The 15,324-nt window shown below is 41.0% G+C and overlaps 2 protein-coding genes across 7 annotated transcripts in view; one reads left to right on the forward strand and one right to left on the reverse strand.

Moving 5' to 3' along the window:
• Positions 1-2,669, reverse strand: part of THOP1 (thimet oligopeptidase 1) — a 56,822-nt gene extending 54,153 nt beyond the window's left edge. Inside the window, exon 1 of the mRNA XM_072601426.1 lies at positions 2,606-2,669. Within this exon, the coding sequence (XP_072457527.1) occupies positions 2,606-2,633 (28 nt within the window). The 5' untranslated portion in view covers positions 2,634-2,669. The remainder of the gene's footprint in view (positions 1-2,605) is intronic.
• A 2,406-nt stretch (positions 2,670-5,075) lies between these two features.
• Positions 5,076-15,324, forward strand: part of SGTA (small glutamine rich tetratricopeptide repeat co-chaperone alpha) — a 46,626-nt gene continuing 36,377 nt past the window's right edge. For 4 of the 6 annotated variants that reach the window (XM_072601430.1, XM_072601434.1, XM_072601435.1 and 1 more), the window contains exon 1: positions 5,076-5,160. The gene's annotated coding sequence lies outside the window, so the exon portion shown is untranslated. Of the gene's footprint in view, positions 5,161-5,530; positions 5,652-5,961; positions 6,037-15,324 lie in introns of those variants that run through there. The other 2 variants (XM_072601433.1, XM_072601431.1) reach the window with 2 other exon arrangements.

The raw sequence follows: 15,324 nt of genomic DNA on the forward strand, positions 1-15,324 counted from the left end.
TCTCTCTTTTCAAATGGAGTGGAGGATGGGAGAGAAAGAAAATGGAGTGGAGGATGGGAGAGAAAGAAAATAGATTTCTATTAATTAAAAAAACTTTACAAAATAGAGAGATTGGAGGGGCTACGGGTGTGGAATGTTGTATGTACTTTCATGTGAGATAATACTGTTATTTGTTTTGCTTAATTACCTTGTTACAAGAGAGTTCTCCTGGGCATAATCTGGTGTATTCCAAAAACAAAATATGTCAATAAAAAAAATGAAAAAGAAGCTAATTTATTCAGTGCTTACTATGTTCCAGGTTCTGAGATAGAAATATTTTTTTTGCCATCAAGGAGCTTATACACTCTAATAAAGGGAGATAATACCTTTATGGGAATAGTGACCAGGTAAAGGAGTACCTGGGAGGGTTGTGATGGTTAACAGGGAAGGTGATTTCATTCATAGGACAGTGAGTTAACATGCCCTTTCTGGATCAGTGATAGTATGATAGTATTGATTTGATCATTGCGCCTAGAGACAGAAAGTGGGTCAGGGTCTGGAGTATGGCATGGCAGATGGCAAACTGGCCGCTGGATGGGATGTGAAGCATGGTCTTGTCTAGTCTGGTGGTCTGCTATAGAGTGGGCTAGTTAAGTTTGTAGTTATGCATTTATCAATCTGTTTAACTCAGCCCAGTTGCAGAAATGAATTTGTCAGGGGAGTCCTAGGGATAGGACTAATAATAACTTACATTTACAAAGTGTTTTGAGCCTTGCCAAATGATAATTTACATATGTCATTTGATTTGAACCTCATAGCAACCCAGAGAGGAAGGTAGTATTCCCATATTATAGCTGAGGAAACTGATGAGGTTCTGTATAGTCACTCAATAGCTAATGAGGAGATCCATGTTAAATCACTTGATTCTAGGGTTTGGTAGTTCCTGATTTTGCTGTTTAGTAGAGGAATGTCTGCTGACTTCTTTTAATTTGGCTTTACAAGAAGTCTGCGATTTTTTCCCCTCTCTCTTCAGAAGAAATTGATGAAATCCTAATAAAATAGCCTGCAACCCCAATATCTTAACTTCCTTATAGGCCCCACTGGACAGCAGGCCCACTGCACCTACCTAGCCACTCACACCCCCAACCCCTTTCAATATCCTAACTTTTTCTCACTGCTCACTGGAACCACAGGTGTTTCCATGGACTCATATTTCTCATGGAACATTAGGCCTGTCCATGTGATGAGATCCCAGCCATTGCCTCTAGCTAGCTACTATCCCCAGACCCATTCCTCATATTTCCCACAGAAATGGCAGGTATGCCCATGCACTCAACCACAACCACATCCATCTAGCCTCTGATAGGACCACAATACTCAGCCAATCAGAAAGCAGCACCACTAGGATGCCCAAGCGAGATGTGGACCCTCAAACAATAGAAAGGATTTTCCCTAAGTAGGCACCTGCTCAGTAATGGCAAAAACTACCCTTTAGGTGAACTTTATGACATAGCCTTATTATAATATCATTATCATACATACATACCCCCCAAAAAGTTTTGTCTGTCTGCATTTTGGGTAATTGCATACACAGTTCCACTGTAGCTGGGTCCCCTCCCCATTACCTAATCCCTTAACAAACTCCTCCTGCCTTTTTAACGTTCATAGTTTCTGCTATTTAATTGCATTTTTGCCCTATAGAAATCTATCTCTCTTTTTCTGAAGTTGCTGGTTCCTCTTGGAACTTAGCTGACTTCATGAGAGGAGTCAATCTCAATAAATGTCTATACTTGGATTACAGGTGGTCTTCATGAGGGCTGGAAAGATACAGGAACCCCAAAGCTGAAGTTCCCTGGGTGTAGGTAGTCTGGAAAATTCACAGACTCAAGCATTCTTGAGGTCAAGGTGGTAAAGGTGGTAAAGATTTATTATACTTTTCAGTGGGCAAGAGTTCTTAGGGAACCTGCGACCTTAGAGAGACACAGTTAAAGTTTATATAGGATAGTCTATAGTAAAACATGTGCTAGATATGCTAACTAGGTGATTCTGGGTGAGATTAGGGAGTGGTTAAAGAGTAGTTAGTTCTTAAAGGAACTTAAAGACACTTTTAGTGTCTACTTCGCTATTTTACCCAGAGTTCAGTAGGAAATAGCCCAAAGGGGGTGCTACATGGAGGTATGGTTTTAGGACTGAAATGCCTTTAAGTCAACTAAAAGTCGGGGCTGACTGAGAAATACCTAGGCTGTTACCATCAATGTCTTGTTAGACAAGATAAAGGAGGGGAGTATACTTATGTCTAAGTCGAGGATGTATATGATTGGTCAGTGAGGAGTAAACATTGTTTTGACCCAGTACGCAGCTGGTTCAAACGAATAAATTTTATAGGGGCAGCTGGCTGCTGTATCAGGAAGAGAGATCTAGGGCAGGCTGTCCTTGGGCTGGGGAGAAACTGCCTGAGATAGTGTTTTGAGGCTAGTGAGAAATGTGATTTTTAGAGAGAAATGGGATTTTAGAATTGGGGTCCAAGCACAGGCACCCAAGCACCCCATCAGTCTGACACTGAATTCTTTGAGATGGTTCCACCATAATACATCATGAAACTGTAATAAAATCATAGTTGGCCTACCCCTTGCTAGTCTTGGGTTGGTTTTCATTTCTTCTTCAGAAACAGGAGAATTTTTGACAAGTCCACTTATTTTAGTACTGTCTTTGATGTAGGGAAAAGGCTGTGAAGAGACCTACCTTTAGAAGTCCTAATAACCCTGTCAGCTTGGTTAGGTCCTACTACCTCCTACTACCACCTACTACTTACCTCACAACACCATTGTGAAGAAAGCATTTTGTAAATCACAAAGTGCCATACAAATGTGAGGTAATATCATTGTTTCATAATTTACTTTGTGCTAAAAGTTGATTTTTCTGAATACCACTGCATTTAAATATTGCTTTAAAACACTGAATACTTTTCATATTTCCATAGGGCAAGACCTTAGATGGCATATAGTCCAAAGTCTTCATAGTTGGGGAAACAGAGGCCTATAGAGGGATTAGAGTCCTGATTCAAATCCATGTTCTTTTTCTAAAATCAGTGCTCTATTAACTCACAATCAACAAATATTATTAGATGCCTACTAGCTCTGCGTCCCCAGTACTAGGGTTATCAAAGACAAAAAAAGACACAGCTCCTACCTTCAAGGAGTTTTACAAAGGAAAAGTTTTACAAAGGAAAAAAAATTAATTTAAGAAAGCTACTGATGAGCCTGGGGTTAAGTCCTGCCTAGAACACATATTGTGATCTTCACTAGGCAAGTTACAACTTCTCAGTGCCCTCAGCTTCCCTAACAAATTGCAGAACAGTTGGGGCTCTCCATCTGCGCAGGGAATTTCCTCACCAGGAGCTCTGTGAAATCATGGATTTGGACAAAACATTTGATAAACTAGAGAGGATCCAGAGGAGGAAGACAAGGACGGTGAGGGGGTCTGAACCGATCATGCCTTATACAGATTCAGGCTCCAAATAAGGGAAATTTCCTACTCATTAGTTTTTCTAAAATGAAAGAAGTTGCCTCAACCTAGGCAGCAGCTGGTAGCCTTACCAAAAGGTTTTCAAGAACTGATGGAAGCTGAGTGCAGATTGAAGATATTTTTGCTTTCTATTTCTTATTGTTGTTGGGGTTTTTTTTTGTGTTTTCTTTCACAGCATGACTTACATGGAAATGTGCTTTACATGACTACACATGTATAACCTATGTCAAATTGCTTGCCTTCTCAGTGAGGGGGATGAGAGAGAGGGAGATGATTGGGAACTCAAAATCTGAAAAAAGAATGCTAAAATTGTTTTTACGTGTAATTGGGAAAAATAAAATATTAAATTTTTTTAAAAAAGGTCTTCGTTGATGTTTTTTAAAGATTCTCTTGACCTAGGTGGACCCTGTGGTGCTGCCTATCAACTCAAAATTCTGTGAAATTCCTCCCAACCATCCAGTGGGGTAGGCTGCTGCTTCTCTTTATGTCCTGTCTTTCATCATTACAATTTAAGCTCTTTGAGGGTAAGTTTCCTCTTCTTTCCTTTTATCTGTGTCCCCAGCACTTAGCCCAGAGCTTTGCTCACATAGTAAGAACTTATAGAACTCTTATGTTGTTTATGAGACTGAGCAAATCACTTATCCTTTGGGACACCCAATTTTCTCATTAGTAAAATGCAAATAATATATTATCTAACTACACAACAGTTGATGGGAGGCTCAAATGGATTAATTTCATGTAATGTGCTTTGCAAATTTCAAAGCTTTACTATGTAAGTATATTAATATACAATATACAAATATACTATACATTTACATAACATATAAATACAAAAAAACTTGAAATAATACTTATCTATTACATGCATTTATACATCAAATATAGATTATATACATATATGTTATAAACGGAAATTATATGGTCTATATGAACACAAAGTATGTCTATATATCATATGATTATAAATTATACAAATGTTGGTAATTTTTAAGAGTATACATTTTGCAAAAGAGGAAAACGAGGTTCAGAGGCTGAAGACCAGAAGGTGCTAGGGAGCAGGGGCAGTTGGTCGTTTGTGTCTGTCCGTCCGTCTGTCTTTGTATCCTTCTTACAGAGAAGGCGCTTGATACGATGCTCTTTGAGTCGAACGGAATTTAGCCTGGAAGGTGAGCTGTCCAAAGTTACAAAGTTACAGTTGAAGTAAGTGGCAGGCACAGGGCGCACGCGAGCAGACGCACGTGACCGAATTCGTCACGGAATAAGAGAAAATGACATCATTCTTTGCGGGGGGGAAAAAAAAAGAGCGGGCGGGGGAGGAGGGGGAGGAGAGGATGGAGTCCTCCCACAATGCAACACTCCGGGCCTCCTTTTTCCGGCCCACAAAACGCAAAGCCTGGAACCGAGACTTCCGGTCGGTGAATAGTACTACAGCCCGGGCCTTCTCTCTGCCTGATCTAGGGCCCGTCGTCATCCGCGCCTGCGCCGCAGGTCTTTAGGCCGAGGCCCGCGAGAACCGCGAGGGGGCGGAGCCGGGCACTGCCTCCGCGCCATCGCCATGGCAGAGGGGAAGAGGTGGGACGACCGGCGAGGTGCGCAGGCGTGGGCGCAGGCGCAGCAGGCGGCGGAGCGGAGTCGGGGGCTCGGCAGCTTGTTAAGGTGAGTGGCGACTGCAGCGCTGGCGGCCGCCGAGCGGCTGAGGGCAGGGAGGCCGCGACGCCCTTCCTCCTCCGCCCCGGGTGTCGGAGCTGTGCGCCTCGGCTGCTCTGCCCCGCGCGGCCGGCTCCCCGAGGCGAGCGGGCGGCCGGCAGGAGGGAGGCCCCGGCCCAGGCTCCGGCTCCTCCGGTGGAAGGCAGTGGAGAAGCCGCGGCCTCTGCAGGAGGGCGAGGGTCCGGGCTCCGGGAGCGGAGGGGCCCGAGGATTGAGCAAGGGCTCATTTTCTCCCGTTTCCCCAGAGTCCATGAATCTCTCTCCTAGGCCCCCCGCCAACCCCCTTCTTTTACAGCGGAGGAGCCTAAGACCCGGAGAAGCTAAGGGACTTGTCCAGGGTCTCTCCCCTCTCCCCCCCCCCCACCGTCCGCATTCGAACCTGGGGCCTCGGATCCCCCAGTCCAAAGGTTTCGCCACCGCACCCAGTCCTCTCCTGTGAGGTAGGTAGGGCCAGAACTGCTCGTAGCGTTAGTGGAGGAAACTGAGGCACAGGGAGAGGAAGGGACTTGTCCAAGGTCATTATTAAATATTAGACCCCTGCCACTTAAACCTAAGTCTAAGGGCTCTTTTCCGTCTTAGGCTCTAATTCACGTTTAAAAAAAAAAAAAGCCTTTCCAGAGATTCTGGTTTTAATAGTTTGCACTGGGCTTAGCGATCGATCCCTCACACTCCTGCTGTGCTTTGAAAGCAAAGCCCCATCCAGGTGTTATCTCATTGGGTGCTCATAGCACCCCTGTGAGGTAGGAGGGCATGACAGCCCCACGGGGCACGTGAGAACACAGAGACTCAGAGACATGAAGTGGGTTACCAGGGGTCACTTAGCCGGTAAGTGGCAGAGCCAGACCCCCAAAAGCTGTGTTAGCTCCCAGTCCAGCGCCATTTCTAACACAGCTGCCGTACTGCCCCAACCAATAACAGTCTGCTGGTCATTTAGTGGAGCTGTGGGAGGGTAGGATTGATTGATGGCTGAGTAGGCAGAAATCAAGAAAGGTCTAAGTGGGATGGAAGTCTTCTTATAGTCAACAGGTTTTGCTGTCTTTTGACTGGCTGAGGGACAGGCATAGAAGAGATATTGATTTGTTTCCAAAAGAAACAAAGGAATTATTTACTCTTTTTATTTGTAAAGGTAGTCAGGGTTAAGTGACTTTGATTTGAACTCAGATCCTCCTGACTCCAGGGCTAGCGCTCTAGTCACTCTACCACCTAGCTGCTCAACTTAGCAAGCCTTCATTGGGCTCCAACTATGGCCCCATCGTAGGATCTTAGAGATCATTGGTTCTGTTCCCCTCATTTTACAGAGAGAACATTGAAGCCAAGGGAGAGTGATGGCACTTGCTGAAGGCCACACTGCTAGTAAGTTTCAGAGCCAGGATAATACGTGTCCAGTGATTATAAATCCACTACTCCTTCTACTACTATGTCATGTCGTGGAAATAAAAAGAAAAAAAAATTCCCTCTCTCAAGGTACTGACAGTTTCAGGAAGGACAAAAGTTAAATTGTAACGATAACAATGTATAATTTGAAGGGGTTATATGGGACAGCGAGGACCACCCAAGGCTTGGCTGGGTAATAATGTTCATGCTCAGTGTCCTGAACGTTTTAGAGAGTAATTGAAAGAGGAGTTCTGACCCTGCTTCAAAAGTTGTATCCCAGAGTAATAATGGATAAAGTTATATTCTCATGGAGTTGTAATAGAACTTTAAGGTTGAAGAGACTCCTAGACGTCCTGGAGTATCATAGATTTAGAACCTTTAGAGATCTAGTCCAACCCTCTCATTTTTTAAATGGTGAAATTGAGGCCACTTGGGCAATAAGCTCCTGGGCATCAGAATTTGAATTCAGGTCTTCTGACTCCAAATATAGTTCTTGACTCCATCCCAAAACCAGGTGACCCTGGTAGCTCTCCAGCCTCCTGCCTTTTTGTAGTCTGTGCATAGAGCTTGTAGGAGCTAGAACACTGGAGGTTGAGTGCTGACTTGGCCTCTTCCAGCTGTCTGAATGTGGGAAAGTAAACTCCATTTTCCTCACTAGGAAAGTGGAGGGTAATAATCCTTGAGCTAATTCCCTTTGAAGTCTTTTCCTGGGTATTAGGAGACCTGAACCTGTGGTCCAGGTTCTGCCCTCATTGTGTGACTTTGAGCCACATTTTGATTTCTTCATTTGGCTAAATTGAATCTCTAAAAACCCTTCCTTCTCTAGGATTCCAAGAACAACAGTTTATCTGATAAATTTTATCTTCACCTTAAATTTCATGTTCGTGGGTTGAAGGCTTTAAGAGAAACAAAAAGGTTCACAGGCTCTAAAGAACTTTTTGGTTAATTTAGTGCTTGTTTCTGGTAGAATTGTCTACACTAAGCTCTCCTGTTTGACTGATTGCAACTGTTTTAGATGCTTTCTGCGAACTGCTGAAGCCTTTTAAAAATTGCTAGCAAATATTTTAAAAAGCACCCACTTGGTATGTTGCAGAACATGGACTTAGTGCTGAGGAAGAGTGAAAGTTTAGATAACCATAAAAGAGTAAATAGAAATAATACCACACATACAGTGGGCATGTTACATACAAGTAACATATACTTGATGACTTTCCTTGAAAATACTCTGGCCCCCAGCCCCATTGTTTTAACTAGCAGTGCCCAGAAAGTTGCATTTTGGCTTTCACAGGGGGAGGCAAGCCTCGAGAAATGGAAAAGGGCCTTGGTCTATAAGTGAGGAGAATGTGGCTCAGATTAATTCCTCTCTTTGGGTCTCAAGTTTCCTTATCTGTAAAATAAAGGAAGTTGGACTGGATGACCTCTCTAAGGTCCCTTTCCAGCTCCATAAACTGCCTTTCTAGGAACTAACATTAATTCTTCTTGTTAAAAACAACTTCTGAAATGAACATATTAATGTTAGTGAGATTAGGAGATGTATGCTTAGTGGTGTAGATGTTTAAAGTGCTGAAGTTCTCATTTTAGGAAAACATTTTATACAACTCCTTTGAAATCTCTTTGTGTTCCTGCTTACAAATGGTATTCATGGATTTGTGATTTAACCAATGTTAAATTTCATGTCTCTTTGCAGATTGCAAAGCATTCATGCCTTTTTGTTCCATATGATAATTCTTGTCTGTGTCTTTTCATAAAGGATCCATCCAGCGAACTAGAGGCCTTCGTGGATGCTACTCTAACTAACACTTGAACTGTTCATCTCTTTTTCTTACTCTAGCTTAGGCGTTCTCACCTATTTTTGTGTTATAGTCTGCTTTGGCAATCTGGTGAAGGCATGGACCCCTTCTCAGAATAACATTTTAAAAAAGAACTACTAATTAGGTTGAAATACTCTCATCAAAATTTTTTTTAAAAAATGTTCATATAACTTGCTCTTGCCCACTGCCCTTTCCCTTATATGACCGTTTGCTGTAACTTTCCGATTAGCTCCGTTTCCTAGCCATACCTGTCCTTGATAACTTTCCATTAGCTTTGAAGATTTGTAATTTTGTAAAATCCTCAACCAGAATGACAGATGTAATCTATTAGGGGCATGTAGTACTCAGAGAGGATCTGGTGATGAATAGAAGATGGAATTACATAGTCTTGGGGTTTATTTTCTCCCTTCCCTCCTCCCTTCGCCCCCATGAGTATCTTCTACTTGTATTTCCAGGGGAGATGAGTTCATTCAGTAAACTCACCAAAAGGATTTCTTCCTTTTCTGACAATTTGCTGGTGTTTTACATGGTGGAACACCTACCCAAATAAATATATTGGAAGTGTAAGAAACATTTTCGTAAATTGTTTTTTCTTTTTAGTTCTGTTTCCAATCTTTCATCATTATAGTTACTCAGGGTAGCCGTTTACATATGCTCACATCTTACAACCACCTTGTTAGCTCAGTGGTGCAAGTATTATCTTTATTTCACCAGAGAAGAAACTGGGGCTTAGCCTCCTGTCATGTAGCTTATATTAGAGGCAGAGCTTTTAAGTTTATTATTCTTACCACGGTGCTACACTTTGTAGCCCTTACATATAGATCTGTGCCAAACCTGTTTTTTGATTCAAGGAGTGTTTATTAAGCACTGATGATATTTGTCAGATGATACAGTTTCTGTCCTCAAGGAACTTGTAAATTTAATAATTATATTAAATAGGTTTAATTATAGCACAAGTTGGAACAGGAAAACAGTTAAAACAAGATGCATAGAAGGGTTCAGGTAGAGAAACTTAAGGAACTTGAGAGAGGAAAGAAACAATTCTTCCAGGAATTCCTAGGGAAGATTTTACCAAAGAGAGGACCTCTAAAGAAGGGGAGGATCTGACAGCTGGCAATGTGTAGGAATTCCATTTCAGACATAGGGGATGTCATGAGCAGATATGTAATGGCTGGAGACAATATAAGGAAAGCAGATAGCTTTTAGTTTAATTTGGCTAGAATAGAGAGTACATAAATGGGAATAATTTGAAGTAGAGCTGGAAAAGTAGGGTGCTGACTGCGAAGAGCCTTAACTGCTAGAATAAAGACAGTAGCAATCACTGCAGGTTTTTGATCAGGGAAGTGATGTGATCAGATTTGTGAAACTATAAGTACTACTTTGGCACCTGTGTGCAGAATGGATGCAAGAGAAGAGACAGGGAGAAGGGAAATGATAGGAGGCTTTCATAATAATCTAAGGATCAGGGCTGGAATGATGTTGGTGAATAGTGGAGAGGATTGCCACTGTTAGGATTTGGCAACTAATTGGATGGTGGAGATGTGGAGCAGAAGACTCTGCAAGGTTTTGAGCCTGAGTGAGCTGAAACTGTAGGTGTTGGCCATATTAATTGAAATTATTTAACATTCTTTTAGTTCTTGGTTTCTCCAGGAATAAGTTTCTCCCATAAGAATCTTTAGATTTATCTTTCTTTGACACAACTGGAAGGTCATTTCCTCTTTCTTTCCATTCACTCTAGAATCTGTTAGAAGACTTTCTCTTCCCCTACTATTGGCAACAGCCACTTTTTCTGCCTTTAAAGCAGAATTTAAAAAGTTGTAAATGGATCATGATTTCCCTTTCTATATTACACACCTGATTCAGCAGTGGTGTTGTATCATGTCATTAGCCTTCTGTACTCAGCAGCAGTTTATTTAAGTTGGAACAGTATCTTCTTACATTTCTGTAGAATCGTGCACCTGAAGATCACAGAATTTCAAGCTGGAAGAAGTCTCAGAGATTATCTAGCCCCCTCATTTTACAGGTGACAAAACTGAGACCCAGAGAAGTTAAGTAACTTGCCTAAGGTTATATAGGTAGTAAATAGAACCAGGGTTCAAATTTAATTTCTAGATATTTTACGAATTCCTATTGTAGGTTATGCATGATTTTGCAGGTAGACATATCCATTTATCCGTCCTTATCAGAGTGTGGTAATATAAAGGTACCTAATAAGTGAAGTTTCCAGATAACTGAAATTTCCTCTTTTAAATTCTGTTTTTTCAAAAGATTTGTCTCATTGATATGGTTTTTTCTTTTCCAACATTGATTGTAACCTTTCCACTCATTTTTAAGTCAGCAGACATTTATTGAACACTTATTATATGCCAGGTCCTGTGCTAAGCACAGGGGATACAAGAAATGGCAAAACCAGCCTACTCTTGAGGAGTTCACATTCTAAAGATGGAGTTAACATTCAAACCACTTCATAGAGTCATCTGGGTCCAGTGGCAAGATATAGATCAGGATGACTGGAGGTGGCCCTGGATGCAGTGGGAGACTTTGACCTTTTTAAGCCAACATCTTTAACAGGTCCCAGTTTGACTGAGACAACACCCAGTCAATGATTAAGGCTAGGTAAGAAATGAGGCAGAGAATGGCCTCTTTTACCTAGTCAAAAAATATGAGAGGGGAAGACTGAGTGTTTCTGGTCAAAACAGAAGCAATTGCCATTTACATTTACTCTGAGCCAGTCAAGGTCCAAACAGTGACCAAGGAGGGATTGGCTTTGAACCTATTGTTGGCCCATCCTCAAGAGCCAGAGTGAGTTGGGTTTAAGGTATGGTCCTTAAGAAAGAAATCTAGCTGGTAATCCCAAGATATCTTGAGATTTCAATGATCACCTTCAGGTAAGGGTATGATACCCCTGTAAGGACAGAGGGAAAGAGGAAGGGAAGAGAGAGCTGTATTGACTAATTGGCCAGTTTTAGTGGGTTCCAATTACTACTTCTATCATTGTCTACTTAGATGATCTCTGGGTCAAATAAAAAACAACCTTGAAAGACAAGCAAATGCCCCTTGCATAGAAGAATTAAAATGAACGGGAGAAACTATGAAAAAAGCCAAACCAAAACACAAGAGAAAATAGTCTGCTTTATTCTGCATTCCGATTCCATAGTTTTTTCTTTGAATGTGAGTGGCATTTTGCATCATGAGTCCTTTGGGAATGTTTAGGTCCTTGTATTGCTGTGAAGGGCTAAGTCTATCAGAAACAGTCCTCATGTACTGTGACTGTTACTGTGTATAGTGTTCTCCTAGTTCTGCTCATTTCACTCAGCACCAGTTCATAGAAGTCTTTCCAGGTTTTTCTGAAGTCTGACTGTCATTTCTTTTTTTTTATTAATCTTTTTGAATTTTCTTTTTTAAAAATTCATTTATTTGTTTTCAGTTTTCAACGTCCGTAGCTCTTAAATTTTTTCCCCCTCCCTCTCCTCTTCCTCCCCAAGACGGCATGCTGTCTTATATGGGTTCTACACGTACATACCTATTAAGCATATTTTCATGTTAGTCATGTTGCATAGAAGAATTAAAACGAATGGGAGAAACCATGAGAAAAAAAATAAAACAGAACATATGAAAAAAGAGTCTGCTTCATTCTGCATTATGATTCCATGGCTCTTTCTCTGAATGTGGATGGCTTTTTGCCTCGAGTCCTTTGGGGATATTTTAGGTTCTTGCATTGCTGTAAAGGGCTTAGTCTATCAGAAACAGTCCTCACACCCTGTGACTGTTACTGTGTATAATGTTCTCCTGCTTCTGCTCTATTTATTCAGCATCAGTTCATATAAGTCCTTCCAGGCCTCTCTGAAGTCTTCCTGTTCATCATTTCTTAAAGCACAATATTATTCCATTACATTCATATACCACAGTTTTTTCAGCCATTCCCCAATTGATGGGCATCCCCTCAATTTCTAGTTCTTGGCCACCACAAAGAGAACTGCTGTAAATATTTTTTGTATATGTGGAACCCTTTCTCATTTCTATGATCTCTTTGGAATACCGTCCTAGAATTGATGTTGCTGGGTCAAAGGGTATGCACATTTTTGTAGCCCCTTGGGCATAGTTGCTCTCCAGAATGGTTGGATTAGCTCACAGCTCCACCAGCAATGAATTAGTGTTCCAACTCTCCCACATTTTCTCCAGCATTTATCATTTTCCTGTTTTGTCATGTGAGCCAATCTGATAGGTGTGATGCAGTACCTCAGAGTTGTTTTGATTTGCATCTCTCTAATCAATAGTGATTTAGAGCATTTTGTAATATGACTATAGATAGCTTTAATTTCTTCCTGAAAACTGCCTGTTCTTATCTTTTCACCATTTATCAGTTGGGGAACGACTTGTATTCTTGTAAAGGATGTGGATTTTTCAAGAATGAGGTTTGTTGGTAGATAGTGGGGAAAGAGCCATATGGAGAGATTGAAGATGGAGGAGTAGGGATGGTGGTAGGATAATCTGTGGAAAATGGAATCAGATGTACATGTGAAAGGGTTGGTATTGGCAAGGAGCAGGGCCACTTCTTTCTGTCAGACCTCAGTGAAATTAAGAGACAGGAAAGAAGATTTCTGAGTAATTCATGATGATGGTAGGAGAAGACTGAGCTCTTGTGAATGACCTCAACTTTTTTGGTTCAGTATGAGTTGAGATGCTCAGCAGAGAGGGTGAGGGAAGGGGAAGAGGAAGCTGTGGGAAGCTTAATGAGAAATGAGCTACTTAGGGGAGGGGGAGAGTGGATTGATTAGAGGGGACTAGAATGATTCCTTTAATTAATCATGATGATGTGATTACTGATCTAGAGCTATAAATTTTGAAGAATGAGGTCAAGTGGGCATTGCTAACAGTAATGCTAACAATAAGGCTAGTGAAGATGTCAGAATTCCAGGTGAGCTATTTAAAATCCTAAAAGATGATACTATTAAAGTACAGCACTCAATATGCCAGCAAATTTAGAAAACTCAACAGTGACCACAGGATTATGTCCCAATCCTAAAGTAGGGCAATGCTAGTGCATGCTTAAATTACCAAACAACTGAATGCATTTCTCAGGCCAGTAAGGTTGTGCTTAAAATTCTGTAAACTCAACTTCAGCAATATGGGAACCAGGAATTACCAGAACTACAAGGTGGTTTTCAGGGAAGCAGAGTAAACTAGAGACCAAATTGCCAACATTCACTGGATTATGGAGAAAGCAAGGAGTTCTAGAAAAAAATATCTACTTCTGCTTCATTGACTACACTAAAGCCTTGGGTTATGTGGATCACAACAAAATGTGGCAAGTCTTTAAAGAGATGGGAATACGTGGTCATCTTACTTGTCTCCTGAGGAACCTTGTGTGTAGGTCAAGAAGCAACATTTGGAACTAAACATGGAACAACTAATTGATTTAAGATTGGGAAAAGAGTATGACAAGGCTGTGTATTGTCACCTAATTTATTTAATTTATACACAGAGTATGTCATGTGAAATGCCAGGCTGGATGAATCAAAAGCTAGAATTAAGGCTATTAGGAGAAATATTAATAATCTCAGATATACAGACAAAGTACCACTCTAATTGCAGAAAGTGAAAGAAGAATTAAGCCTCTTGATGAAGGTGAAAGAAGAGAGTGTAAAAGCTGACTTGAAGTTTAACTTTAAAAAAATCCAAGATCATGGCAATAAGTTCCATCACTTCCTGGTAGTAGATAGAACGAGAAGAAATAGAAGCAATGTCAGATTTGATATTCTTGAACTCAAATAACATTGCAGCAGGTGACTGCATGTATGAAATTAAACAATGCTTGCTCCTTGGAAGGAAAGCCATAGCAAATCTGGACAGCATACTAAAAAACAGAGACATCTTGCCAATAAAGGTTCATATAGCGAAAACTATGGTTTTTTCTAGTAGTAATGTATGGCTGGCTGTGAGATTTGGATTGTAAGGAAAGCTGAGCACAGCAGCATCAATGTTTTCGAATTGTGGTGCTGGAGAAAACTGTGATGTTGGAGAAGACTTTTGAGAGTACCTTGGACAGCAATGAGATCAAATTAGTCAATACCCAAAAAGAAATTTAGACTACTCATTAGAAGGACAGATACTGAAGCTGATGCTTAACTTCTTCATGAGAAGACAGGATTCATTGAAAAAGACCTTGCTGTTGGGAAAGATTGAAGGCAGATGGCAGTAGGTGAGAGGAATAGATAGTGTCATAGAAACAGTGAACATGAGCTTGGACAAACTTTGGGAAATAGTGGATGATAGAAGGTCCTGGCATCCCTGGGGTTACCCAGAGACAACAACAACAGCAACAGAGTCTTTTGCTCCAGTAAGGACCTAGGGAGATAAAAGTCTGGAAAAGATGCATGTCACCACTTTGTGGAGAAGACCTTAAAGGATGCTAGAAGAGTTTGTACTATATTTAGAAGAAGTAGGGTCCCTCTTTCATGAAGTATTGCTGTGCTTTCCTGCTTTTTCTTTGGCTCTCTCCCTCAGACATTTCTAGAATATTTTTGTCTAACCTTTCCTTTGTCCCTTTTACTTCCTACCTTGTATTTTACTTCTGTGTGTGGTAATATTCTTTTTTTTTTTAATTTCTTTAAATTAAATTTATTTATTTAACTTTTAACATTCATTTTCACAAAATTTTGGGTTACAAATTTTCTCCCCTTTTATCCCCTTCCCCCCCCAAACACCAAGCATTCTAATTGCCCCTATGACCAATCTGCTCTCTCTATCATCCCTCTCTGCCCTTGTCTCCATCTTCTCTTTTGTCCTGTAGGGCCAGATAGCTTTCTATACCCCTTTACCTGTATTTCTTATTTCCTAGTGGCAAGAACATTACTCGACAGTTGATCCTAACACTTTGAGTTCCAACTTCTTTACCTCCCTCCCTCTCCACCCCTTCCCTTTGGAA

Source organism: Notamacropus eugenii, chromosome 4 (assembly GCF_028372415.1).
Source record: "Notamacropus eugenii isolate mMacEug1 chromosome 4, mMacEug1.pri_v2, whole genome shotgun sequence".
Classification (NCBI taxonomy): domain Eukaryota; kingdom Metazoa; phylum Chordata; class Mammalia; order Diprotodontia; family Macropodidae; genus Notamacropus; species Notamacropus eugenii.